The sequence below is a fragment of the Lissotriton helveticus genome, chromosome 7, assembly GCF_964261635.1.
Source record: "Lissotriton helveticus chromosome 7, aLisHel1.1, whole genome shotgun sequence".
Lineage (NCBI taxonomy): Eukaryota > Metazoa > Chordata > Amphibia > Caudata > Salamandridae > Lissotriton > Lissotriton helveticus.
Window position 1 is genome coordinate 1,028,061,959 of NC_136068.1, and position 27,247 is coordinate 1,028,089,205.

The 27,247-nt window shown below is 45.1% G+C and overlaps 2 protein-coding genes across 2 annotated transcripts in view; one reads left to right on the plus strand and one right to left on the minus strand.

Moving 5' to 3' along the window:
• The window catches only part of CCDC57 (coiled-coil domain containing 57), an 821,470-nt gene that overhangs the window by 752,260 nt on the left and 41,963 nt on the right, over positions 1-27,247 (plus strand). The window contains exons 17-18 of the mRNA XM_078653761.1: positions 13,744-13,880; positions 14,769-14,888. Coding sequence (XP_078509887.1) covers positions 13,744-13,880; positions 14,769-14,888 — 257 coding nt within the window. The remainder of the gene's footprint in view (positions 1-13,743; positions 13,881-14,768; positions 14,889-27,247) is intronic.
• Positions 1-27,247, minus strand: part of LOC144769601 (uncharacterized) — a 99,522-nt gene that overhangs the window by 28,115 nt on the left and 44,160 nt on the right. The window contains exon 2 of the mRNA XM_078653762.1: positions 18,476-18,578. Coding sequence (XP_078509888.1) covers positions 18,476-18,578 — 103 coding nt within the window. The remainder of the gene's footprint in view (positions 1-18,475; positions 18,579-27,247) is intronic.

Consider the following 27,247-nt stretch of genomic DNA (forward strand, 5'->3'; position numbering starts at 1 on the left):
TGCATGATGGACCGCGATTGGCGTCTTCACTCAAAGGGGGTGCAAGGTCTCTTTCGGCAGTGGGAAGAGCCATGGTTAGATCTATTTACCACCGAAGAGAACACGCAATGTCAGCAGTTCTGTGCGTTGGAGTTTCCAAGGCGGCACTCATTGGCGATGCCTTTCATCGTGAGTGGAATTGCGGCCTCCTGTACACCTTTCCGCCTGTACCACTTCTGGACTGGGCACAAAGAGTCTGGTACCTCGAACTCTTGAGCATGGCCATCAATCCTTCGATCAGACTGCCTCTTTGACAGAATCTTCTGTTGCAGCAGCAGGGGACGGTCCTCCACCCGAACCTGTCCAACCTCCACCTCCTTGTGTGGAGATTGAGCAGCGATGGATGACAGCTTTCGACCTTCCTCTTGAAGTCTGTAACGTCATCTTGGTAGCCAGGCGTCCCTCCACTAAAATGGTATACGCCTGTAGATGGAACAAATTTGTGGCATGGTGCACAGCAAAGGATGTGGATCCCCTTTCTGCCCCTCTTTCAGAGGTTCTCCTCTTCATTCTTTCTTTGGCCCAGCAGGGCTCTGCTCTGGGCACTCTTAAAGGCTATCTTTCGGCCTTTCTTCGCCTTCCTTATCAGCCTTCTCTTTTTAAGTCCCGGATTGGTAACAGGTTTCTTAAGGGCTCCCTTTCTTGCTGTCCATCCGGACGAGGTAGTCCTCCATACTAGGCCCTCTTTTCTGCCCAAAGTGGTTACCTCTTTCCACATAGGTCAAACCATCACAGTGCCCACCGTCTACCCACCCGTCCAAAGAGGAGGAGAGACTCCACCATCTGGACCCAAAACGTGCGCTGTCCTTCTACCTTGACCACACTAAAGACTTCTGGGTGGATGATCAACACTTCGTGGGTTATGTGGGCACCAAGACAGATACACCAAGAGCAGATACATCAGTCTGCACTGCTTATTACTTCTCACACCAACCTGATGTACACCAAGGATGAGTTAGGCACACAGCAGCAGACATAGAAAAGTGAGTGAGCCTGTAGGCCTCACTCCAATGACACAGGTTAAAAAGAACCTGTTCACCCCTACTGATCACTGCACTGTATGCTGTCACCACCGGGCTTATGCTGCTAAACTCCTGTTGAAAGCACACACAAGGAAATGATGGACTGAGTGCTGAAACTTTTCAGACACTCACCCCCAGTCACATATCTGGGTTGAATCCATCATCGTTCTTTAGCTCACTTCGCCACCACAGTTCAGACACAGCTATATGCACATCATTCTTGACCCTGTGCCTCATGGAAACAGGCCAGCCCGAACTGCCAAGCCATGTCTTCCCTGGACCAGAAACAAGCATCCTGGGACCGGTTATGGGCTGACAGCTCTCATCAGCCAGGCTAGCTTGAATCCAGTGGCAAAGTGAGCAAGGGACCCACGTCTGGGCAAATAAAGCAAACCCATTCTCTCCATGTCACTGGAGTCAAGCTATCCTGGCTGAAGAGGGGTGCAACCCCGAAACCGGTCCTAGGATGCATGATTCCAGTCCAGGGAGGACTTGGCCAGGCAGTTAGGGCTGGACTGTTCCCATTGGGTGCAGGGCCAAGACTGATTTGCAGATGGCTGGGTCCAATCTGGAATGGCATGGTGAGCAAAAAAACGATGGAGTTAGGCCCTGATCTCTCTACTGGGGTGAATGAAAGGCATTGTTCTGCATTCTGTCCATCAATTGTTCTTTTTGCATTTGTCACCCAGAATGGGACGGGTATGCCCAGACCTGGGTCCCGTGCTCTCCAAACCACTGGAGTCAAGCTATCCTGGCTGAAGAGGGGTGAAGCACTGAAACCGATCCTAGGATGCTTGTTTCCTCTCTAGGGAGGACCTGGCCTGGCAGTTCAGGCTGGACTGTTCCCATTGGGCGCAAGGCCAAGACTGATTTGATATGGATGGGTCCAAACTGGAATGGCATGGTGATCAAAAAAACAATGGATTCAGGCCCAGATCTCTGTTCTGGGGTGAATGTATGACACTGTTCTGCATTCTGTCCATCAATTGTTCTTTTTGCATTTGTCACCCCAAGTGGGACGGGTAAGCCCAGACGTGGGTCCAATGCTCTCCATGCCACTGAAGTCAAGCTATCCTGGCTGAAGAGGGGTGAAAACCCCAAAACCCCTCCTAGGAGGCCCGCCTGGCCTGGCAGTTCGGATTGGACTGTTCCCATTGGGCTCAGGGCCAAGACTGTTTTGTATATGGCTGGGTCCAAACTGGATTGGCATGGTGAGCAAAAAAATTATGGATTTAGGCCCAAAGCTCTGTACTGGGGGGACTGTATGCAATTGGTCTGCATTCTGTCCATCAACTGTTCTTTTTACATTTGTCACCCCGAGTGGGACCGGTATGTCCAGATGGGTCCTGTGCTCTCCATGCCACTGGAGTCAAGTTATCCTGGTTGGAGAGGGGTGAAACCCCGAAACAGGTCCTAGGATGCTTGTTTCCAGGCCAGGGAGAATCTGGCCTGGCAGTTCGGGCTGGACTGTTCCCATTGGGCGCAGGGCCAAGACTGATTTGCATATGGCTGGGTCCAAACTGGAATGGCATGGTGAGCAAAAAAATTATGGATTTAAGCCCAGATCTCTGTAGTGGGGTGAATGTATGATATTATTCTGCATTCTGTCCATTAATTGTTCTCTTTGCATTTGTTACCCAGAGTGGGTCGAGTATGCCCAGATGTGGGTCCCATGCTCTCCATGCCTCTGGAGTCAAGCTATCATGGCTGAAGAGGGGTGAAACCCCGAAACAGGTTCTAGGATGCCTGTTTCCAGTCTAGGGAGTACCTGGCCTAGCAGTTCGGGCTGGACTGTTCTCATTGGGCGCAGGGCCAAGACTGATTTGCATTTGGCTGGGTCCAAACTAGAATGGCATGTTGAGCAAAAAAATAATGGATTTAAGCCCAGATCTCTGTACTGGTGTGAATGTATGACATTGTTCTGCATTCTGTCCATCAATTGTACTTTTTGCATTTGTCACCCCGAGTGGGACGGGTTTGCCCAGACTTGGGTCCCGTGCTCTCCATGCCACTGGAGTCAAGCCATCATGGCTTCAGAGGGGTGAAACCCCTAAACCGGTCCTAGGATGCTTGTTTCCAATCCAGGGAGGACCTGGCCTGGCAGTTTGGGCTGGACTGTTCCCTTTGGGCGCTGGGCCAAGACTGATTTACATATGGCTGGGTCCAAACTGGAATGGCATGGTGAGCAGAAAAACAATGGATTTAGGCCCAGTTCTCCGTACTGGGGTGAATGCATGACATTGTTCTGCATTCTGTCCATCAATTGTTCTTTTTACATAACTCCTGGTGAAGGTGTTAGCCTTTCACCACAATGAGGGTAGTGCCTTGGGCCACCCTTTCCGGTTCAGCTAGATGGCAATCTGTGAGACAGGCCTATGTCATAGCACACAAGCATGATCCATGTTCGCCTATGACAACAAAATACAGCATTAGGGATCCAACCATCAGTGAAGTTGGGCACTCAGGGCAGAGGTGCCAGTGTGTTACTATGTAGAGGATCTTCGCATCCCAATAGGATCTATTTGTAACTCCCCACAATCAAAACTGTCCATTATTCAGAAGAAGATGGGTATACCTAGGTTCATAGGTGGAGGCTTCTTCAGTAAACTGGAAAGGAATGTTTCTTTGTGCCTTTCCCCCATTTTCAATGACTGCAGCTGTTCTGCAAGATGAATAGAGAGCTGTGCCTGTTGATTCAAATAGCTCTTGCAGGGCCCAAGCAGCACTCGCTTCCAGAGCGGTGGAACGGAGTCATGAACTTACTGATTCAGCTCAAGACACATCTAGCGCTGCAGTTCAGGAAATCAAGGGCAGATTGTTTGTACGAATACAGAATCCCCGTAGTTGACAGTCTAGCTTCTGAGGGCTAAGAATATGTATCATTTCAGGTCCCAGATGATTGTCGGAGAATTTTTAGAGCGGCCAGAGCTTCATCTTTAAGACAAATGCTTGCCAATGGACACGTTTTTATATTTGAGCAAAAGAGAATGTGCATTATCCACTTGGAACAGGGGCTGATCTGTTGTTGCTTCTTATTAAATCAGGTGTCCAACACACATACATTATAGCACATTTTCAGCGATTTCTAAATATTTAAGGAGACCTCTATTTTCTTCTAGTACAGGCACCTTGGTGGGGTCTCAACATTGTCTTAATGTCTTTTAATGATACAGCATTTTGAGGTGTTTCATTGATCTCCAGTTCAACACTTATAAATGAAGACATTTCTGTTGTGTAATGTGTCTTCAAGAAGAGTGAGTGAGATATGGGGTCTTTTTTTCCCCATATTGGGGCCATAGACACAATTCTTTAAGAATAAGGTTATCCTTAAAACTAACCTCGATTATCCTTATTAGCGGCAGTCAACAACTAGAACAGAACATTGGAACTGAACAAAATAGAGAAACTGGATTGATCGATCGATTATAGCTATTTGAATAAGGAGCGGGGACAATCCGGTCGCCTACCTTAGTCTTCGCTGACTCCAGTGGAGCGGACTTTTAACGGACCATCACCTGCAAAACGGAGAGCTGACCGGACGCTCTGGAGCGCATCGCCGCCCACTCCTGCCCGCTCCGACTCTGGCTGGGTTGAGCCATCTAGTGTCGCCGTCATCGGAGAGGAGACGGAGCAGAGACGTCGCCTACGAAACGGAGGGTCGATCACCCCCTCCCCCCCCTCGCATCGCCGCCCTCCTCTGCCCGCTCCGAGGCCGTCTGCGACCGCTGACATTGGATCGGGGACTGGATTCGTCCGCAGACCGAGCATCGCTGCCCTCTCGAATAGATGAGGAGGGGCTCAGCTGGTTCTGGATTGACGCATTGGGGCTCACAAGGACGTCCATAATGGTTGAGGGAGCAAGCGGATTTACCGGGAAATAGCTCCGAGAGCTTCACGGAGCAAGCCCCCCCCCCCCCCGCACAAGCGATCCTCAGGATGAAGTCGCAGCCTAGCTCCGCCCCTTCAGGATCAACTAACAGCAATTCCAATATTAATGTTGTAGTCCTATCACGGCATTCTTTATACGTGGCGGTTTATATTATGGACCTCACATTGTGAACAATGGCAACATAACTCTTTTCATGTGAGCGTCGCGTGAGCTGTGTAAATTCCTCCACAACTTTTGCACTTTCTGGCTTCTGGCTCCTGGCTCGGATCAACGGCAGCTCTTGGATGTGAAGCGGTGACTCAGCCTCGCAGATCTCACCGACATGACCAAAGGCAAGTTGTCTTTTCTTGCTTGCCTGTTTCATCACCTGGCTCGATCCCTTTGACTTAATTACAGTTGGTGTGTAGATAACTCATTTTTTTTCTTATCCTTGCATATACTTCTTAGTTATTTGCACTATTACTAGGTAGTTGGTTTGTTCCTTGCAAAATGGCTGACTGTTTGTTTACACCCGGACTTGGGGCTCCTTTACTGAACTACCTAGGGCAAAATGGCTGATTTTTTTAAAAACCTGGACATCGGGGATTTGAACCACTGTAAGGGTAAAAGGACTATAATCCTCAACTACTAAATAACGTAATAGGTCTACCCTGACCCTTTCCACCTTTCCCCTCAATTGGTTGTTTTGTCCCTCAAGGTAATAGACATGGGACTACATAGATACCTATGAGGTTTTTCTACAAAGGAAGCGGCCATATTGGAACGATCACTACACTGGATGTTTTGATCCTTATGGAAAGAAACACAGGACTACATAGATGCCCATAACGTTTTCTACATAGGAAGTGGCCATATTGAAATGATCACGACACTAGGGCATTTCACACAAACATCGACCACCTACCTCGCTACCTCTGGTTAGACTGCCTATTTAATAGATCTATCTGCCACTTTTGTCCTGAACTTGGGGGGTTGGCACCACTGTTGAGGAAAAAGGATTACAGTCCTCTGCTACTAAACAGTGTAATTTGACTACCCTGACCCCTTCCACCACTCCCCTCCGTGGGATGTTTGGACCTTCATGGAAATAGACATAGGACTACATAGACACCTATAAGGTTCTCTACACAGGAAGCGGCCATATTGGAACGATCACTACACTAGGGCACATCACATAAACATTGTTCACCTACCCAGCCACCTTCCTACTCCATGCCAGTATTTACCCAGGGCAATTTTTGCGTATTCAAGAGATCTACGATCACATAGATGCGAATGATTTTAAGGAGGATCCCCATCCACCCTCGAAACATAGTTAGGTGTGGAGCCCACCCACCCCTCTACCCCCCTATTACAGGTCAGTTTTCCTTTCCATTCTAAGCGATCTCTCTGCCTCTTTATCCTCTACCTAGCCGACCTCACAGCCTGCCCAGCACGATCCCAGAAGCCCGAGTCTCTTTGACGCTTCCTCACCTCCACCCACCCGCCCGCATATAACATGGAACTCACAGGCAGTCACACACAACATCATCTACCCCACTGGCCTCTCAAAAAAATTGGCCAAACGGTTCAAACACAACCTCGTCAAATCTCACCCTGAAACCCTCTTAGCCGATCTCTACTTCTCACCACGCAACGGACACTCAACCAGCGACATCATCTTCCACACTAAACGGAGAGCACAATGGAGGAAAGTACTCCTAGCCACTTTTCCTATTTACTCCACCAGAAAATCAGCACATGGTCTAGCTATTTATATTGCCCCTTCCCAACTCTTCCAAGGTACAGCAACAATCACTTTCTATTACTACGGCACCATCCTATTAAAAGCCAATGTCCGTAGCTTAACCACTTGAACGCTATGGGGATTTTTCCCCTGTGCTGTAAATCCAGGAACACCATTATTCATGACGAGCTGGGCTCGTCATCAGTGTAGCAGGAGGCTACTGCATGACGAGCCCAGCTCGTCATGAGCGTGGAAGGGGTTAAACCTCCTAGAACAATTGGACAAATCGCAAATGTTTCCACCAGCCACCTACCCACGCTCCAACAGTACTAGGTATGATACAGCCCTTTCCCACCCCCCTCCCCCTCCCTCCCGGTCATTTCTGGCTCCTGATTCTCCTGATCCATCTCCTTCCGTTACACCTGGCCCCCAGACGTGCACCCCCACCCATACAACTAGCAGCACCACACCGATACAGCGCACGCTCCCCCTACCCATCATGGCCGAGACCACTCTTGCTCCTCACACTCCCACGGATACCACTAGAGGCCGGACCATAGCTCACCACCCCCTCTCCCCCCCATCCCCCCTCCTTCTGACTCCTCTGATTCTTCCGCCACCCCAGATACCCCAGATACCCCTACCTATACAGCTAACAGCGATACAAACACTGTTTCCATATAATTCAACCTATCCCCCTCCTACTCATCCCAATCTACTCAGGTACCCAAATTAACAACGGAACCCACTACGGGAACCATCACTCCTCACCCTCCTTCCTCCATTCACAATATCTCACCTTTTATGTACAAGACTCACGCCATCCAGCCTACCACAACCCAGTCCCCTGCACAACCCGGTCCATCCCTCGACTTCCTTAACACCAGCTCAACCTCTAAACAACATTTGCCTCCCTCTTCCCCGCCCACTCATGTGCACCGAAATGGTATACCCTCTATCCAACCATCTACATCACTTCCTCGGCCACACGCACACACACAGCCGCACAATCGAATGCACGCACCCCGATACTACCACATTCATCTAACAAACTGACACCCCTTGCACACACATTTAGCGCACCTCCCCACCCCTCCTCAACCCCAGCAGACACTAGACTGGATGAGATCATGTCCACACTTCATCTAATCAAAGAAGACCTTCACGCTCTTAATACCATGCTATCGTATCATCCATGGCTCCCAAGATCCAACGCGCCTAACAAGTGCCCCACACACTCCCTCCGCACAAAACACATTGCTCCCAGGTGGATTTCAGTACCCTCACTTAACTTACCCTACCGCCCTTTGCGTACCAACAATCATCTCTCCGAGAACGATCTCCTTTCTCTCCTGCTCTCCTACGAACCGCCCTCTACCACCTCTGTTCCTCCTACACACATGCCCATACCCTCTAACCTCGCTAACCCTCACAGGCCCTCATCTCACAACAACAGAGGAATCATCATCAATAATCTCTGTAAAGTCCCACTCATCCAGGAACCCACCTCCTCCACCGTCTCCCCACGTCTTAAATGCTCACTCTTGAATTGTAGATCGGCATCGAAACACGCCACTGACATAGCCAACCTCATTATCTCGACTAACCTTGACCTCCTCATACTCACTGAAACATGGCTTACAGACTCTTCCTCGCCACTTATCGACATTTTGGTTCCCCCTAACTATGACATCATCAGACTGGACAGGCTGGGAGGCAAGATTGGAGGTGGCATTGAGTGCATACACCGCAGCAACATTAACAGAGCCATACCAGCGCTACTCCCTTCTTGTGAATACATCAGTCTCGACATCAACAACAATGGTAAACCTGTCTGCTCGCTCCACATCATCTATCACCCACCTGGTGAAAACCTCCTTTTCACAGAACACCTCATGGACCAGATCACATCACTCACCGGTCGAAGTAAATCACACATTTTCCTGGGTGACTTTAACCTCCACTGGAACGACCTTTACGACACGATAGTCAACAGCCTTAAAAACGTCCTCAACGCCTTAGACCTCATCCAACTGTGCAACAGTTCAACTCACAATAAGGGCGCAATCTTGGATTTAATAATTGCCAAGACTGAGGCCACCCAACTGGAATCTATCCTCCCTTGTGACTGGTCTGACCATCACATCATCACCTTCTTCATCAATGAAACAATCAAGCTGACATCTGCACAAGTTACAAAACCTAAGGTATGGAAAAGGGACTGGAAAAAGTTCAACACAAACTCTTTACCCGTCTCTAGCAAGAAGCTACTTCTACCCCCCGCTGGAACTTCCAACGTAACGGACCTCACCAACCACTACCTAAACTCCATGACCTCGATAATTAACGAATTGGCCCCCCTGCAACTAAAGAGAGTCTCCACGAAAGACTCTAAACCCTGGTTCAACGGCCACCTTAACGAGGACAGACGCTCTCTCTGAACTGCCGAACGCAACTGGAGATCAGTACCATCCGCCAATCTCCTCCTGACGCTTAAAAGAAAGAGAAATGCTTACTTTCGTATGGTCAAACGCACCAAAGCAGTCTTCTTTAGCCAACAACTTGACCAGGCAAAAAATCGCCCCAAAAAACTTTTTGAATTGATCAAAACGCAATCTAAGGACCAACCGCAAAGGCCACTTGAATTAACTCACCCACAACCATCTTGTGATGACTTTTCTAACCACTTTAACCTAAAGACGGAGATCATCAAGAAAGATCTCCTCAAGGACTTAATCTCTCACTCTGGCCCCCTCACCAAATCCCTCCCCCCACCCCCTAACGCTTCTCAACAAATCCCATCAAAGCTTACCTTGAAAAACAACGCAACATGGTCTTACTTTTACTCCTACATTGAGGAAGCTATAGAAAAATTTCTCAGTGCCCTGAAGCCTTCCAATCCCCTCACGGACCCTCTCCCCGCAAATGCGGTCAAAGATCTTGCACCTTTGATACTACCCATATGGACCAAGATCATCAACAGCTCACTTCAACAAGGATGCATCCCAGACCCATTAAAGGTAGGACAAGTGTCTCCCATCCTTAAGAAACCAACAGCTGACCCTACGGACCTCAACAACTACCGCCCAATCTCTAATATTCCCACCCTGGCCAAACGTCTGGAAAAATGTGTTCATCACCAACTGACAAAACATATCGACCACTTCAACCTCCTAAATAAACACCAATCCGGCTTCCGGGCAAATCACAGCACGGAATCAGCCCTGACACACATCATAGATGATGCACTACAACTTCTCGATCAGAACGAAGCATGTCTCCTCATCCTATTAGACCTCTCCTCAGCGTTCGACACTGTCAAACACGATCACCTGACAGATCTGTTGAAACACAGAATGGGTCTCTCAGGACCAGTGCTAGACTGGTTTACCTCTTTTCTGCATAACCGGACTCAAAAATTCAAGGTCAACAACACACTGTCCAGACCAGTTCCTGTTACGCTAGGTGTCCCACAAGGCTCCTCGTTATCCCCCACACTCTTCAACCTCTTCATGGAACCACTCGCTGATCTGCTACAAACATCCAACGTGCAATTCCACATGTATGCAGACGACACTCAACTCTACCTCAAATTCAACACCTTGGACGACATTAATTTAATCAACAATACTCTTAAGAACACCAAATCATGGCTGGCAATGAATCACCTCAAACTGAATGCCTTAAAAACGAAATTCCTCGTTATTGCCCCACCCGCCAAAGTCCCCACTATGCACAATTTGATAACACACCTCACAGCACTTGATGTTCAACCAACCATCGTGGACTCAGCGAAATCACTCGGTATAACTTTGGATAGTAACCTCAACATGCAGAAGCATATTAGCAATGCAACGAGCGGAGCAAACTTTCAGATCAATACTCTAAGGAAGCTGAAGCCCTTCCTACCTCCCAATGACTTCAAGCTAGCGGTTCAGGCTCTAGTTTTACCTCGGCTGGACTATGGAAGTGTCTCTTTATGCGGTCTCCCCAAGGCCACTACAGCTCCTCTAAGCGCCTCTATCAACGCAGCAGCAAGACTCATCACTGGCTTTAAAAAAAAGGGCCCACATCTCCCCAGATCTAAAATCTTTAAATTGGCTGCCATTTGAAGCCAGAATCCACCTGAAAATAGCTTGCATGACGCACAGGGCTCTACATCACAATTCGCCCAGCTATCTCACACAAAAACTCACAATATCTGGAGGTTCAAGATCAACAAGAAGTGCGGACAACCTCCTTCTGAAACCACAAAAATTCAAAAAGAAAAAAACCTGTAATCGCTCCTTCTCAGGAATGCCACCTAGGATCTGGAATGCCTTACCACCAGAAATAAGACTGAACCCCTACTCCTCTTCCTTCAAACTGGAAGTAAAAAGCATCCTTATGGCTAAATTCACATAAACATTGCCTCACATGACTGTGGATCTTACATGTACAGCCTTGCTCCACGTATTGTTGTTGTTTTTACCATCAATGTATTATCGTCATCCATCCATTCTTCTTTCCCACCCTTTTATTGCTTGGATCTTACATGTACAGCTTTGCTCCACTTATTTTTGTCGTTTTTACCTTCAATGTATTTTCATCATCCATCAAACCCAATCGGTACGGTGTTGCACCTTACCTGACTTTCCCTTCTAACCATTGATTGTTCTCTGCTGCCAACCTTTTGGTCCTGAATATCCTTAAATGTTTGATTTGTCCCTTGCTTTTGATTCTATACTTACGTTCCTGCTTATTTTTATTGTTTTTATGCCTATACACTTCTCTACTGTAAAACGCTCTGATACCTGCAAGGGTCTTGTTCGCGCTCTATAAAACTTTCAAATAAATAAATAAATAAATAAAATTAATATGTTGCCTGTTTTTTCCACAACCATCATCTTTTTCAAAAATAACTTTCTATTTGCTGATGTTCAGACATGTTTGAAATTCTGTTTTGATAGAAAAAAGTCATTTCGGTAGGCTGTTTGTAGCATTTGGTGATGCAAACTAGGGAAGGTCTGTATCAAAATAAGGTATTGATAGATTGTTTCTTGTACCTCACAGCTTATAGTCAAGGAGGGAAGCAGTTACAGGACACCATCACAGCACATTCCACTGGAGGAATTGTCGCCACAACTACCTGGTTCGCAGAGATGTCCATTAAGAACATCTGCTGAGGGGGCTACATGATGTAGTAAACACTCCTTCTTCAGACATTACTGCACTCCAAGGCAAAAACGTCAGTGGGCCAAGTAGAACTGATGAAACTTTTTACTTAAGAAGAGCCTCAATCCCACCATCTACTAAAATATTAACACTGCTTTGACAATTTGTATTCAAGCATATAAATCTATAGTTCTACCTGCATTGATAGCTATCATAGATTCATATGCAATTCTTCCACAACTCCTAAATTGAGGTTTATTATAAGTACAGTGCTTTGAAAATCTGGCACTTGGGGCCTCGGGGTGGGCTGCCTCTTCACCTCTCGTCAGTGGAGGTCATGCATCGAGGTGGATAAGCTACATATTTTCCATGTTATTATTTAATCTTAATAGAGACAGTACCATGACTGCTGTTTAACTTTAGAGTACTGAGGTTCTCAGCTTGATGACAGTGAAGTATTCAAGCATGTGAATCTATGAAAGATAATGCCACCATAGAAGGATAGTTACAGATAAGTATCTTTTTTCATACCATGGATGTAGAAAGGACAGAAATAATTTTCAACCTTTGTTTCACTGTATGCATGGTTCATGTTACTCACCAGCACCTTCCTCAGTGAAAATAGACTCTATGGTTTACAGCTTAGACTCAGTTGTTGTACCACACCAAAAATAGCTGGACCAGGAGCTGCAAAAGTCCTTCATTCCATCAGAGTGCAGGATGTGGTTCAGTGCAGTTTCAGGCCTCAGCTCTGATTCCTTTTTTGATGCACTGAGTTCAAATTCCACAATTCTCTGTGTGTGCAAAGTATTTGGTTCTCCCTGTGCTCAGTCTCTTTTCTGTGGTTCTCCTTGACTGTAGACTTCTGTATGTGGGCCTCTTTGTTCACTGGCTCTACTAAAACTCTCTCTGCAGTTCTTTCCGTATTCTAGATGTCTGCCCATAGTTTCCCCTGTACTCTAACTCTTTCCTTGCCTTTTCCCCTGTGTTCTAGCTCTTTCTTTATCTATTGATCTCCTTCAATTCTGTCTCTGGTTCTTTCTGTGTTCTGGTACTATGTCCATGGTGTTCCCTATAGGGTGCCACTGTCTGTTCTCCTATAATGTTAGATGTCTGTTTGAGGTACTTATTGCACTATTCTCTCTCTACTGAACCTTTGCTTCTTCCTGTATTTGAACTCTGTCATTATTCCTGTACTTTAGGGCTCTGTGATTCGTCTGGTACTCTAGGTCTCTAGCTGGAGTTTGAGTCCATTCTAGTTCTCTATCCAAATTCTCCTTATACATTGACTCTCAAATTCTTCCTGTACTCCATCAATGCTTCTTACTGTACTTTGGCCCTCCATCTCTCATTCGTGTTGTATTCTAGCCCTCTGTCCTTCATGCTACATGCCTGTGTTTCTTGCTGTATCTTTTCTCTTTTCATGTACTTTAGCTCTGTTTCCTTTGTTATGCACTTTACCTTTTAGCCTGTTCTCTGTAGTCTAGCTATTTCCCTGTATTTAGCCTTATATGTTATGGATTTTTCTGTTGTCTTTTGTGTACCTATTCTCCGTTTGTCGCTGTATTCTGATTGCATTTCTGAATTTCTGTGGTTTCAACCTACAGAAGTTTTTTTAGCACTCTACTTTGTGCCTATTAAAATTTCTATGAACTTGTGTCTCTCTGTACTTTACCTATGTGCAATGCTGTAGCTCTGTGTCAGTTTATCATTCTTCCTGTGATCCTAGCTAAGTACGTGCTCTGTTTCACTTTGTACTTGTGTTCAGGGCCTGCTTATTCATGAAGTCCAACCCTGTTCTTATGTTCCTTTCTGTACTGTACCTTAAATCCTACTCCTGCTGTGGACTCTGTAATATGCAATATGTACAGTACCAACAGTGATCCTAGTTATTTATTTTCTCCCCTTTGTAGGACTTGCACCCTCTTCTGCCTCTCGCCAACCATCATCTCCTGCTGCCACCAGGTCTGCACATACAGTACATCAGGGCCAAGAATCACAGAGTCGACTTTCAGCCTTGGAGCATCTTCAGTATGAACTCACAACCCAGGTACCTGGGCTCAGTAACACTGCACTTAAAATACTAGAATTTGTGATCAGTAATCTTCTGCAAAGCCTAGACTTAAAGCCCACCTTCTTAGACTCAGCAAGCCTTATTACAGAGCAGAGATGTATGGTCCGGGTCGCAAAGTTTAATGAGACAGGACATACAAACCATGTTCCACTGCTTGGTGAGGTTTCATCTGCTATGCAGGATCCCAACTCAAAGGAATTGAAATTACAACCTGGAACTCATGCACATTAAGCTTGGCTACACAGTCAGCACATAGTTTATCTGAAGTTCTGTCTTCTCTTATCAGTAAAGCATTCATCCAACAGATGGTCACTTGGTCTTGACTAAAACAATGTGATACTGGCAATGAGACCAAAGTTAGTAGGGATAAGAGAAAAATACATTTTTATGTGTTTCTCCAGGATTTCTGGCAGGGAGTTCAACAGTAGTGCAGTCTCAACTAAGAAGGCTTTGTCTCCCATACTGGGCTTGTGAAACCTCTGAGCTTTCAAGAAAAGCTAGGCTGAAGCAAAAGATTGAATATAGTAGCAAGACCATGCCACTGTGGCTTGGGAGTTAAGAATATAAGGCCCACAGCCATTTGGTCTATGTGCATGCCCTTGACTCTTAAGAATATAAGGCCCACAGCCATATGGTCTATGTGCATGCCCTTGAGTCTAAATGAGCTGGAAAGGGGCAACCATTTTAACAAACTGGCTACGATGTATGAAATGCCTGCCTTGGCTTATGTCCCTCAAGAATTGTCACTTTTGTCTATGGTTGTGTCATTCACTGAGATCATCTCACTCTCTAGTGTTGTGGAATTCTTTGATAATGTGTGTCATCATTTTGGGAATTTGCTCACTCTTGCATGTTTTTTAACAGGAGCTACAGTATGCTCAACGCCAGCAGTTTACAAGGGTCCTTAGCAACTCTGCAACAAGTCGAGATGTACATGAGATACAAAACAATGGTGGTGACACAAATAATTCACCCAGGACCAAGGTAACGTTTTCCACCTGTGCGCTTTTGAAAGAGACAATGGGTTTTTACTCCGAGACAGATACACGATACCAGTAGCGTGACAAAGTTGTTTTCCTAAAGATATTTTCTAAAGTTTGTTTTCCCAAACATATAAGAAAAATAAATGTTCCCATGTTTCACAAGATAGCCTTAGCCTCAGAACACTCTGTATCTGTGATGAAATGTTGTTAATTTTTTTAAAGGGAGTAGAAATACAAAAAGAAAAACAGGGCAAGACGTTCTAAAGTCAATAAGTTTAAAATAGTTTGTTCAGAAGTTATATGTATTTGAAAATTTGTGTTGGGCAAGATAGCTGGATGCCTAACAGTATGGGAATGTGGGACGTTTTCTCCCAGTAACTAATGTTGGGATTCATTGTATTTATTAGGCACTATGGTCATTTTTTAGTGTTTGGCAGGCAGGATATTCTATCACAAAAATGGCTGATGTCCTGTCCTCCATATTGCAAGTGCATTAAAACTCAGGTTACTTTTAATGCGACATGTATAATATCTGTTATGTTTGACAGTATATCCCACCTGCCAAATCTCTAAATAAGGCCCTATATCAGTATAACCATTACATCCCCAGAGAGCTGGCGAAGAATCATGTTGTTGTAAACCAGTTCACCAGCTCCTATGATTTAAAATAGGCACCCCTCTGCTACTTAGAAATTACGATTGACTCTGTAGCTACTGAATTCTAACAGCGAAAGGCAAAGCAGGTATAGTAACTGAAAATTTCCAATCAGACATAAAGTGACACACTTAACTGCTTTTAGGCTGCTTCTAGTTCTTCACTACCTAGATCAATCGCTCCCACACCTCCATACCACCAAAGACCTTTAGTATTCCCATCTCAACTACAGTCAAGTTTCAATTTGTGCAGGAATGCCTGTGCTCAGTCTACCTGCAAGAAGAAGTGCATCTTCCCCTTGTGGTCAACTGTCAGACAGTTGTAAATGACACATGTATCCTCTTATTCTGAGGTGGCTGTAAAATTGCTCTCTGTAAAATGACCCAAGGAAATACCATTACTGTTTATTGAGGTATTATTCCTGGTTGCTTTTAACAGGCAATTTAAAGTTCTGCATATCAGAAGAAGGGATAAGCTAGATGTTTCATTCTTATCCAAACAGTAAAACCTGATGTTTTTCCCCTTTCTCACATAGTATACTTGGCCAAAAATCTGCCAAGAGGAACTTAAGCTGACTCACCATCTCCATTCAACTCAGAATCCAAACTCAGATACCAGATTTTGGATTCATTGCTGCACTCAGAATGAGGCCAACTTGTGTTTTTTTGTAGCAGGGAAAAGCCTTTCTTGTACACTTGTTCAAGTTTGTAGAGTAGTCTTGGATTTCACATTCGCTGCCATTTCAATACACTGATAAATCTCTTGACAGCCATATCAAACATATAAGTGTATGTTTTTATATTACCCCAGCATTGTGTCTGTAATAGATTAACATGCTTGAGTTATTGCTTGTTGTCAGACTGGGAGCCCTCGGTAGACCATGTTAGCATAGCAGTGTACGCATACACTCAAACAACAATAAAACAGCCATCGGCTATCTGTAACCTATACACCTCACTTTAAGCTCGCAACTCTGGCAAAACGGGTGACTAGTTTCAGAATTTGTACTCCCAAAGGATGCTTCAACTGACACATTTTTTACTACAGCAGTAAATTCTATGAACTCAGCACAGTTCTACAGAAAGCTAATATTTTCCTTTATGTTCTGTGAGGTATTCTCCCTTGATGCCTCCTTGGTCCCAAATCTAGAAGGAAAGCTGTTTCTACCCCTTGGTTGGCTGAGACTTGGCAGCATCCTCCTGGCAGACACGTCTTCACAGTCAATGTTTCTCTTAAGGCTGTGTGCCTCTTGTGGGGCAAGGAAGATTTACACAAAAGCCCCACACAAAATGTGTTTACTGCCTTTATACATATGGACAGGTTTCCAATCACTGCAGTATCTGAAAGGCCTTTGGTGCTAAAATTGTCAATGACAGAAAGGGTTGTCCCCTGTGCACCCTGAGGTTTGCTTCCTATAACCAGGAATCTGTGTGGAGTTCCTCTGGTGCTGCTTCTACTAAATTAAAACACTGCTAATTGGCCTTGTGGGCTCCAGAAATCTAGTCAGTCTCTTCTTCTCATAAGAAACTTGACCCTTTCTAAGAAACCCCTTGTAGTTGCCGCTAAGCTGGAAAATACCTGGTACTCCAGCATTGGATGGTTCATAGATTTGCATGCTTCTATCATTCTCCATCGTTTATTTTATTTATTTATTTATGTGTCTTATAGAGCACCCGAATCACCCCCAAAGGGGTATCTCCGCACTATAGAAGTGCTATTAGGTCAGCGTAGGGAGACTGAAGAGGAGTTACAAAGTCAACAAGGGAGTCTGGAAAAGTTCGGTTTTGAGAGATCGACAAAATTGCAAATAGTTAGGGCATTCACGAAGATGGAGAGGAAGTTGATTCCAGTATGAGGGGGCCTAGTGGTAGAAGGCCTTCCCCTCTGTGCGTGATTTTTTTATCCGAGGAACCACAAGGAGTGATTTCGATCCGGATCGGAATGTTCTAGAGGGCTGATACCGTATATGTCTATCGTTAAGATAGCTGGGAGCATTGCTGTGAAGTGCCTTATGCACTATACAGCAGATTTTAAAACGAGTCCTCTTCCGAACAGGCAACCAGGGTAGACCCTGGAGTAGGGGGAAGGAAGCGGTACTGGCTGGAGAGTTGGAGACCAATCGGGCAGCGGTATTTTGAACCACATGGAGTCTGTTGAGTGATGCTTCAGTGGCTGAGATTAGATGGGCATTGCAGTAGTCAAGGCGACATACTACAAGAGCCTGTAGTAAAGTTTTCCTGACTGTTAAAGGAAGGAAAGGAAAAGCCTTCCTCAGGGACGTAATATAAAGAAACAAGAGCTCACGGTGGCTGTAACTTGCTCCTTCATAGAGTTTCTGGTCTAAATGCACACCAAGATTTTTCACCACTGCTTTTGGAGTAGGGGCGGGGCCTAAATTGTTAGGCCACCAATCTGGGGACCAGAGTAAGGGCGCCTCTCCGGAGAGCATCATTTCCGTTAGTCTGAGAACCGCTGAATTTTTAAAATAGAAGTAAAATGTTAAAGTGCCCCAACAAAATTGTTTTTTAGCACATGATCCACCTAATTTGAAAAAGATTAACTACAGCCAATAAGGTTCCTTCTCTCCCTAGAGATGTTTACTACATGTGGTGTGTGAGAGAATCACTGGAGAGAGCTATGCTCAGTCTTGACATATTGACTACACTTCTCATGACTATCACCTTTTCTTCAATTCTCTGGACTGCTGCTGACACCTGCTTCAGCTATACTGTGCAGTGAATGACTTGACTGTCATTATGGCACACACAAAAAAGAGATGTGCCCTTCTTGTGGGCAACTGATGATTTATGCAGATGACCCTCCTATCAAATGCTTATACTGCTTGCGCTCGAAACAAAAGACTTCTTTCCATGCCAATTGTCAGACTTTTCCATCAGAGAAATTAAGGGATCGTGCGAGAGGAGACCACCAACCTTATATCTTCTGGAGAGGAAAGATTCTCCTTGCAAAACGGATTCCCTCTAATCACCGGATGATTCTGTGGGCAGTGCTTCATCAAGGACTTCCGCAAAGGCCCTAAAAACACCAGAGAGTTCTAGGTTTAAGATGACATGAAATTCCAGCACTTTAGTATCTGTCTCAGAATTCTGACTTAGGCCTTCTTTGACAGGAAACCTCTTGAATGCAAGAATCAGTGGTTAATTTGCAAGAGAATGAGTGCTGGTACACAAACCTTCGTGCAGGAGCCTGCGGATTGCGCTATTGAATACCGGCATGCAGTATACCAAATATGGGTAGCCTTCCAACCACCTCATGCCTCTTAAATCCACTAAAAGACATGCCTTGCCCCTTTATATCACTCCCACGGGTTCCTGCTCTCTCCCTTTGTGATGTTTGTTCTGTCTTACTCTTATTCCTTCACATGGAAAATAAGGATAGATGCCATTGTTGACCACAAAGGACTACTAATAAAAGTCAGATACTTAAAGAATCCCATGGAATAAAATAAAGCCTTCTTCAAGGTTGATGGTAAAAACCACATTTATAATCTGCAGAAAGTATTACTTACAATTACTGTCAATTAGATCAATTGCACTACAAAATCATATTGGAAGAAATAACCAGGAAATAATATTTTTTAATCTGGTAATGTAGTAGGGCAGTACTTAATTTTATAATTCATTCACACACTTGTGCAAAATAAGCTAATAGACTGATGAACTGATATTTAACTACTGAATTGTAGTTGCTATCCCTTGTGAAGAATGTCCTAACATTGTTTTATTTTCTATGATTTCTTGTTTAATGGAATTGATTTAATGAAAGGATGCGTGGTGACATTGTATATTACAGCTATCTTATTTGTAAGTATCTGCTATAAGTGGAATCACTGTAGCAAGTGCAGTGTAGAGGTGGTGTAATTTTCAAATAGTTACAAAACATGTCAGCCACCTAGAATTGGCATTAATGTGTCATTATAGATGTGGTAAGCTTCCTGTGGGTCTAAAACGACAAGGAGGGAAAGTATGTATTCTGTGCATAATAGTAATCCCATGAGACTTTAGTAGGCGGTGCAAACATTAATCAAACATTTCCAAGTGGTGCAGGACATAGAAAAGGCTGGGAATCCTAGTCTAAAATGTTAATTCTGAAAATGGATGACCACATGATATAGCTATCCTAAACATATTTATTAAATAACTTACTATGTGAAAAGAGAACTAATACTATTTTAGTGCCTCATTTAGTTGTTTTTTTATATTATAAATTTGGCAACTGGTCTTCTGTTATGAGGAGCACGTTTACCAATCACTACTTAGCATCACGCTTATGCCCCAGGCATAGGATGATCATGCTAACCATACCAAAGGCCTCAAAAAAGAGCAGCATCCCAATCACACTCTTGTAACATCACCAAGCACACCTGCCTTCCTAATGTTGCCTTCACCCCCACTGTCCAATCAGGCTGTAGGAGGGAAGATGTCATACTTTTCATCAAAATGGAAGAAGATCACACATAATTGCTGGGTGCTACATAGTGTGTAATCAGGATACATACTGGAATTTCTTAAAAACTACTTTCTCACCATTCATAGAAGGAATATCACTTGTTCCTACAAGAGTTGTGGTGGGGGATTCCAGTCCTCCTTGAAGGAACCATTAAAAAAGACCCAAGGCCCTTCTGGATTTGTATGGTATATTCTTCCTGGTGTAAAGTAAAACAGGAGGTGTGGCAACCGGTTTCATTCAGGAACTCAGTAAGTTCCTCAAAAGACAGTCCTTTCAGATGGTAACCCTTGAAGAAGTGCTTCTGTTGTTCCAGGAATTAGAGTACCTTACTTCTCTACAGGATGACTACTTCCGCAACCAACCAAACCGTAGCCAGGGCAATACTATTGGGTCAAAGCCCTTCCTTTTGCCTGAAATGTTCCCTGTGGATATTGAAGCAGTGTCTGATGCCAGTGGCAGCCATTCTTCAGGGCCTCACATGTAAAAATTACAAAGGGCATATGGTCAGAAGAGGAGTAATTTCTTCCCCTCAATGTCTTAAAGCTTTGAACCATCGGATTAGGACTAATAGAATGTTTGAAATGACTGCTAAACCACAGTTGGGTAATAGGAACTAAGAAGAAAACAACCTCCCTCTATTAGATTGCCTAACTAGGAGATATGAGATTCCACATACGTACATGAATCACAACTACTAAGGGACTGGGTGATATTGAACAGAGTAGATATCTCTTTGGAACCTCTATGTGGGATTCAAAACAACAAGGCAGATGCTCTTTCAGTTACTTTCTGTCAGATTTCTATTAGTGGAAACTCCACGCTCAACAACTGCGACAGGTCTTCAAGAAGTGGGGTTACCCAGCCTGAGCCCTGTTAGCGACACTGCAGAACAAGAAATGCTGGTTCTATAAAAGCAGATACTGGCAACTGGGTTAAAAGGCAATTGTGGTTAAACATGTTTGCTTATGGCTTTCCACACTTGCCCCTCGTTTATGGGGTTATTCAAAAAGCTAACGTAGAGCCTTATTGGCTAATCCTAATAACCTCCCGTCAGCTTTGATACGAAGACCTACTCTGACTGGCCGACATGGCGATTTGAAGTCACTTAACTTGACAGCTTCGAATCTTATCATGTACAAGGCCATCTCTTGGACATCTTAGCAAACTCTAGATCAATACTAATGCAAGCACTCATATCAGCTACCACTAAACTTACAACAACATGTGGAAGTGTTCCTGTCTTTGGTGCCAGGATGGAGATCGTAATCCCATTTCTATTCAACCTTACCATATATTACCATGCCCTCTTCCCTTGGCTAAGGAGGACCTGGTGTACTCTTTGATTAGAGTCCATCAAGCACAATTTCAAGATTCAGAAGATCTGGTAAGGCTACATCCTTTTTGGCTCAAAGGTTTATCAAACAATTCACTAAAGTCCTTTTTAGGACGTTTTCACTCATGCCCTCTGGTGCCATGGGAGTGGAACCTGGTGGTCAGTCAGTTGATTCTGCTACCCTTTGAACTCATCTACTGAGCAATCATCAAGTACCTCTCATGAAAGACAACACTTCTCCTGGCTTTGACATGAACAAGAAGTGTTATCCATAAGCTTCCTCAATCTTACAGCCCCTGATAAAAAACATGCCACATGGAAAGAAATTCGCACATCGGTTAATAACTGTAAATACAGAAAGGCAGGTCTCACCTGTTTAAAATGGACACCAGCCACTAAGGGTTATATAAAAGGCTTCCGCAAATGTTTATAAACATAACAAATTGCAAAGTATCCTGATTAGAAACAAGATCACATTTACAAATTGCACGGTACAAAATCAGAGTTATTTGTTTAGCCCCTGGGAATGGCTAATGATGAAACACAGTCAGCCCAAAACGAGTTCATAACAAACAGTAGTGATTAGTCAAGTTAAATGATAAATATGATTCCATCAATAAAGAGGTTTTTAACGTGACCTGAGCTCTTACTGTCGGTTTAGCTAAAGCACACAATTCGCTCTCCTCTTGTTTCTAGTTCAGAAAGGCCATTTGGTCCAGGCTATATCCTCTCACAATAGTGTTGGGGTAATAAAAAGTTTCAGGGTGTCCCAACCTTTTAAAACAGTTCTCAACATACCTCAGCCACGGAATTCTAGATACTAAGTGAAGACACAAACAATCTTTAATGGTTTAAGGATTTAACTCAGTTTCAGACTTCAGTCAAATTGAATGAAAAGGTTGCAATTGCAAAACATCTGTCAGATAACTCTGACCCAATTGCGCATGAATAAAAAACGAAGCAGATCTAGGAAGAAGGGATAATAGTCTTCTCATACGTATGTTTGCAGTAATTTGTAACGATCTGAGTACCCCGAATATCGCTGCTGTAGCAGGGATGGGGACACATCTAGCCTTACAAATTCTCAGCATGGCTTCAAGTTACTAATGGGCCAGGCTACTAGCAACATCAAAACCAGATGCAATACTCCTTTCACAAATATGCCCTCTAGACGTTAGTAATAGGGACCAGGTATTAGAGGGTCACATATTACCGCTAAGTGGGGGAATTGCATGATCCGTCTAATAGAACTGACCTTAATAGCAGCGCTCTGGATTAGGTTGATCTGGGGCCAACCATCATAACATGAGATCACTTGAAGCTTGTGCTCAATTCGAAACAGTCAATGAAACGCACAAAAGACTCGAGAAGAGGTTGTAGACCTACTGCAGTTCTCAATAAATGAACAGTGTCATCTGCATATCGCAGTGGCGGTAGTGGTCGCCTGCCAACAGTTGGCAGGTATTGCTTTTCTTTGACCAAAGCCCATTTCAACTGATATATGTATAGTGTGCACAGAAAAGGTGCCAGTACACAGCCCGGGCGTACACAAAGTATTAGCTTGCTACCTGGTCAGCTAATAGCTCTACTACAAAAACCCCCTTTTTAACGATCCCAGCCAGAGAAGTTAATAAAATATATTTTTTCTACTAGCCAGGGAACTTTTAAGTTTTATTCTTGCACTCACATATATAGGTCCCTACACTTCACTGATATCACCTACACTGCACTACACATAGCCTATTGTCACCACGAAATTAGTGCTCCCCCGTAGTTCGTAGGTCGTAGTACGCCCCGCCCCGTAGAGGGACGGGAAGACCCCCATGATGAAGCATGACACTGAGGGATTCTTAGTGTGTGAGGGGTATTTTAAAAGCACATAGTGCCCTCGTCTTGTCATCCTAAGAGAGAGCCTAGTTCCACACCTATAAAATAGATAATCATCACAAACATTTAAAATTAGTCACTATTACACATTGATAGAATCCTGTTGTTTACATAGATCAGTTAGGAGGGTGATTCTATCATTACCTCTATACTTCCTCTACTGTTGTTTTGGGGTTAGATCTATTCACCACCTAAGAGAACGCACAATGTCATCAGTTCTGCGCGTTGGAATTTCCAAGGCAGCACTCGCTCAGATACGCTTTTCGTCGCGAGTGGAGCTGCGGTCTGTTGTACGCCTTTCCGCCTATACCACTTCTGCCCAGAGTGCTGAAGAAGATCAGGCGAGACCGGACCCAAGTCATCCTTGTGGCTCCAGACTGGGCATGTAGATACTGGTATCCTGAGCTACTCAGCATGTCAGTCGATTCCCCGATTCGTCTGCCTCTTCAGGAGGACCTTCTGTCGCAGCAGCAGGGAACGGCCCTCCACCCGAACCTGTCCAGTCTCCACCTACATGCGCGGAGATTGAGCGGCAACAGTTGAGACCATTTGACATGCCTCCTGAAGTCTGTGATGTGATTCTGGCTGCGAAGGCGTCCCTCCACAAAATCGGTATACGCCTGCAGGTGGAACAAATTTGTGGCATGGTGCACAGCAAAGGCTGTGGATCCACTCTCTGCCCCTCTTTCAGAGGTTCTCCTCTTCCTTCTTTCTCTTGCCCAGCAGGGCTCTGCTCTGGGCACTATCAAAGGCTACCTCTCGGCGATTTCAGCCTTCTTAAGGCTTCCTGATCAGCCTTCTCTTTTCAAGTCCCCTGTTGTAAATAGATTCTTGAAAGGCATCACGCACATGTTTCCTCCTGTTCCCTTCGTGATGCCTCAGTGGGACTTGAACCTTGTACTGACTTATCTGATGTGTGCTCCCTTTGAGCCACTTCATAACTGTCCTCTTCGTCTTTTGACTCTTAAGACTGCATTCCTGGTTTCCAACACCTCTGCCAGGAGAGTGAGTGAGCTCCAGGCTCTATCTTCCAAAACTCCTTTCCTCTCTGTCCATCCAGACAAAGTTGTTCTGAAGACTCGTCCTTCTTTCCTGCCCAAGGTGGTCACAGCCCTTCATATCGGGCAGTCCATCACCTTGCCCACCTTCTTTCCGCCTCCGCATCCCTCGAAAGAGGTAGAGAGGCTCTACCGTCTGGACCCAAAACGTGCACTCTCCTTCTATCTAGACCGCACACGCCAGTACCAGGTGGATGACCAGCTCTTTACTGGTTACGTGGGCGCTAAGAAGGGATGGGCGGTGCACAAGTGGACCATCTCTTGGTGGGTCGCGTTGTGCATCAAGGTCTGTTATTCCTTGGCAAAAAAGGAGCCTCCTGTATGGCTGCGCGCCCATTCCACTCCGGCCATTGCGGCTACTACAGCCCTGGGTCGGGGAGTCCCCTTGCAGGACATCTGTCAGGCAGCTACGTGGGCCTCGCTGCACACGTTTGCTAGGCACTACTGTCTGGACAGCCAAGTCCGGAGATATGGCTTTTTCGGCCGTTCCGTTCTACAGGACTTTCTGGTGTGATCTTGGTTCACAGACCCACCACAGGGTTGGTATTGCTGGGGTATCTATTCTAAGGTAAGGAATCTAACACTAACCTGTTTCTTTCAGATGCACAAGTTACTTGCCTTCGGTAATGATATATCTGTATAGTTAGTGTTAGATTCTTTACCGCCACACCCGTTCCGTGAACCGATATCTAGGGTTAAGGTATCTCCCCTTGAGGGCCCTAGTTTCATGGCACCAGTGTCGGTTTCTATCATGGCTCTGCGTTCCTGGCGCGGAAAGCTATGTACAGAACTGACGTCAGCGCGCGAGAGTGGCGTCTAAGTACTCCGGCGACGTCATCCTGGCGATCACAAGAACGGACGCGGAGCCGCAGATGACGCCTACCAACGCACAAGGGTACTACTGACGAAAACTTTCCGGATCCAGCCTGACGCCTGGGGATATTCTAAGGTAAGGAATCTAAAACTAACTACTGTTTCTTACAGATATATCGTTACCGAAGGTAAGTAACTTGTGCATTAGGGATATTGGTTGATAACAAGCAGAATCAATCAATCAATCAGGTTTCTTATAAAGCGCGACTACTCACCCATGAGAGTCTCAAGGCACTGAGTGGTGGAGGGGAGTTTGGATCTGCAGTTCAGTCAAAGAGCCAGATGTTGAGGTCCTTCCTAAATTGCAGCAGCAATGGTTATTGCCTGAGGTGCAGAGGCAGGGCCTTCCAGGTCTCTGGAGAGAGGTAGGTGAAGGATCTTCATCCTGCCGTGGTCTTTCAAATTCGTGGAATGGTGGCCAGGGCCAGTGGAGCGGAGCTGAGATGTCTGGTGTGAGTGTAGAAGGAGAGGCGGTGGTTGAGGTATGCAGGTCTGGCGTTCTGGAGGATTTTGTAGGCATGCGTGAGGAGCTTGAAGGTAATTATGTGGTTGATAGTTAGCCAGTGAAGGTCTCTCAGGTGGCCGGTGATGTGCCTGGATGTTCTGCAGTTTTTTTTGTTTTTTTTCTGGGTGGTGCCGGCATAGAGTGTGTTGCTGTAGTAGAGCCTGCCGCTGACGAGCGCATGGATGACTGTTTTCCTAGACTTGGTGGGGATCCACGTGAAGATCTTATGAACCAGGCGGCACGTGTAGAAGCAGGAGGACGAAACGGCATTAATTTGGCGGTTCATTGAGAGCGAGAAGTCCAGGATGATGCTGAGGTTTTGTGCGTGGTCTATGGGTGTGGGGGTTTCCAAACACTCGGGGCCTCCAGATTTACTTCCCCTTTTTAAATACTGTCACAATCACTGATGTGGCCATGCTGAAGGAAGTTTGTGCCCAACTGCTGCATTAATATATAGTTATTATTGAAGCCCAAATGTGTACCTTAGACTTTAAACAGGTACAAAGGAACATCTTCAGGGCTTTATTCTTAAGCTGCCATTTATGGCATCCCTATTCTCCTCCGACACAAAATAATTCTTCCTAGCACCAGGGGAAGGAAGGCGATCACATCACAAATCCTAATTGCAAAGTTAGGTGGATCGTAGATGCCTTCAAAGTGCCTAACCCAAATTGCACAATTGGAGTTCAGTGTCTTTTGCGGGGAGAATACTGCCTACCATGGGAAAGAGTTGGCACGCCTACTGACGTCAGATGCCAGAATCTGCGTTCAAAAAGAGGACGTGATCAGCCGAGCAGGTGAACAGGGCTCTGAGCAAGCTCTTCAGCAATTGTTTAGCTTTGCTGGAGGGGAACTCCATCTGTAGCAGCCTGCAGCCGCAGCCAGCTCGGCGAGGGTAGAGGCTGGCGGCAGGAGAGTTTCATGGGTGTGGCCTTTAACTTTCAGGAGTTCGATTTTGGGGACACTCGTTTGAGTAAGATTAGCTTTAATAAGTCAAATGGTTGTTCTTTTTGGACAGCTAAGAATACGGCTGCCGTAAGTGCTTAAGATCAAGGGAGTTTGTGCCACTCTTGTGGGACTCGCTTGTGATGATCCTATTCTCTTTTTCAAGTCTCATATGAAAGAGTTCTGTAAATTTATCACTAGGCTCGATGGCCCTCGGTTACCGAAAAAGTGCTACTTCCCATTTAAGGCAATAAATCAGGAAATACATTTACTAATGAGAAAACAGTATTTGGTGTTTTTCCTTGGTTAGACAGCATGACATCGACCACCTTAAATGATTAAGAACCCGACGCAAGCTCCAACAAGGTAGGCTGGAACGTGATCTAAAATGGATTAATCCAAGACAGGCTGCAAGTGCCAAAGACTCTAGAATATACTGACGTTTGATTACCTATTATTGTGACTCTAAGGTGAATACACAGACAATCCCTATCCTCAAAAATGTTTGGGTGGAATATATTTCCCGGTTGTACATGAGTAACACCATGCTAGATATCCCTGTGACTTTCTGTGTGGATGAGGCATTGTATTCTGTGTAGGGTGCTCCCTCCTTTGATTAGATTGTGGAATTTAT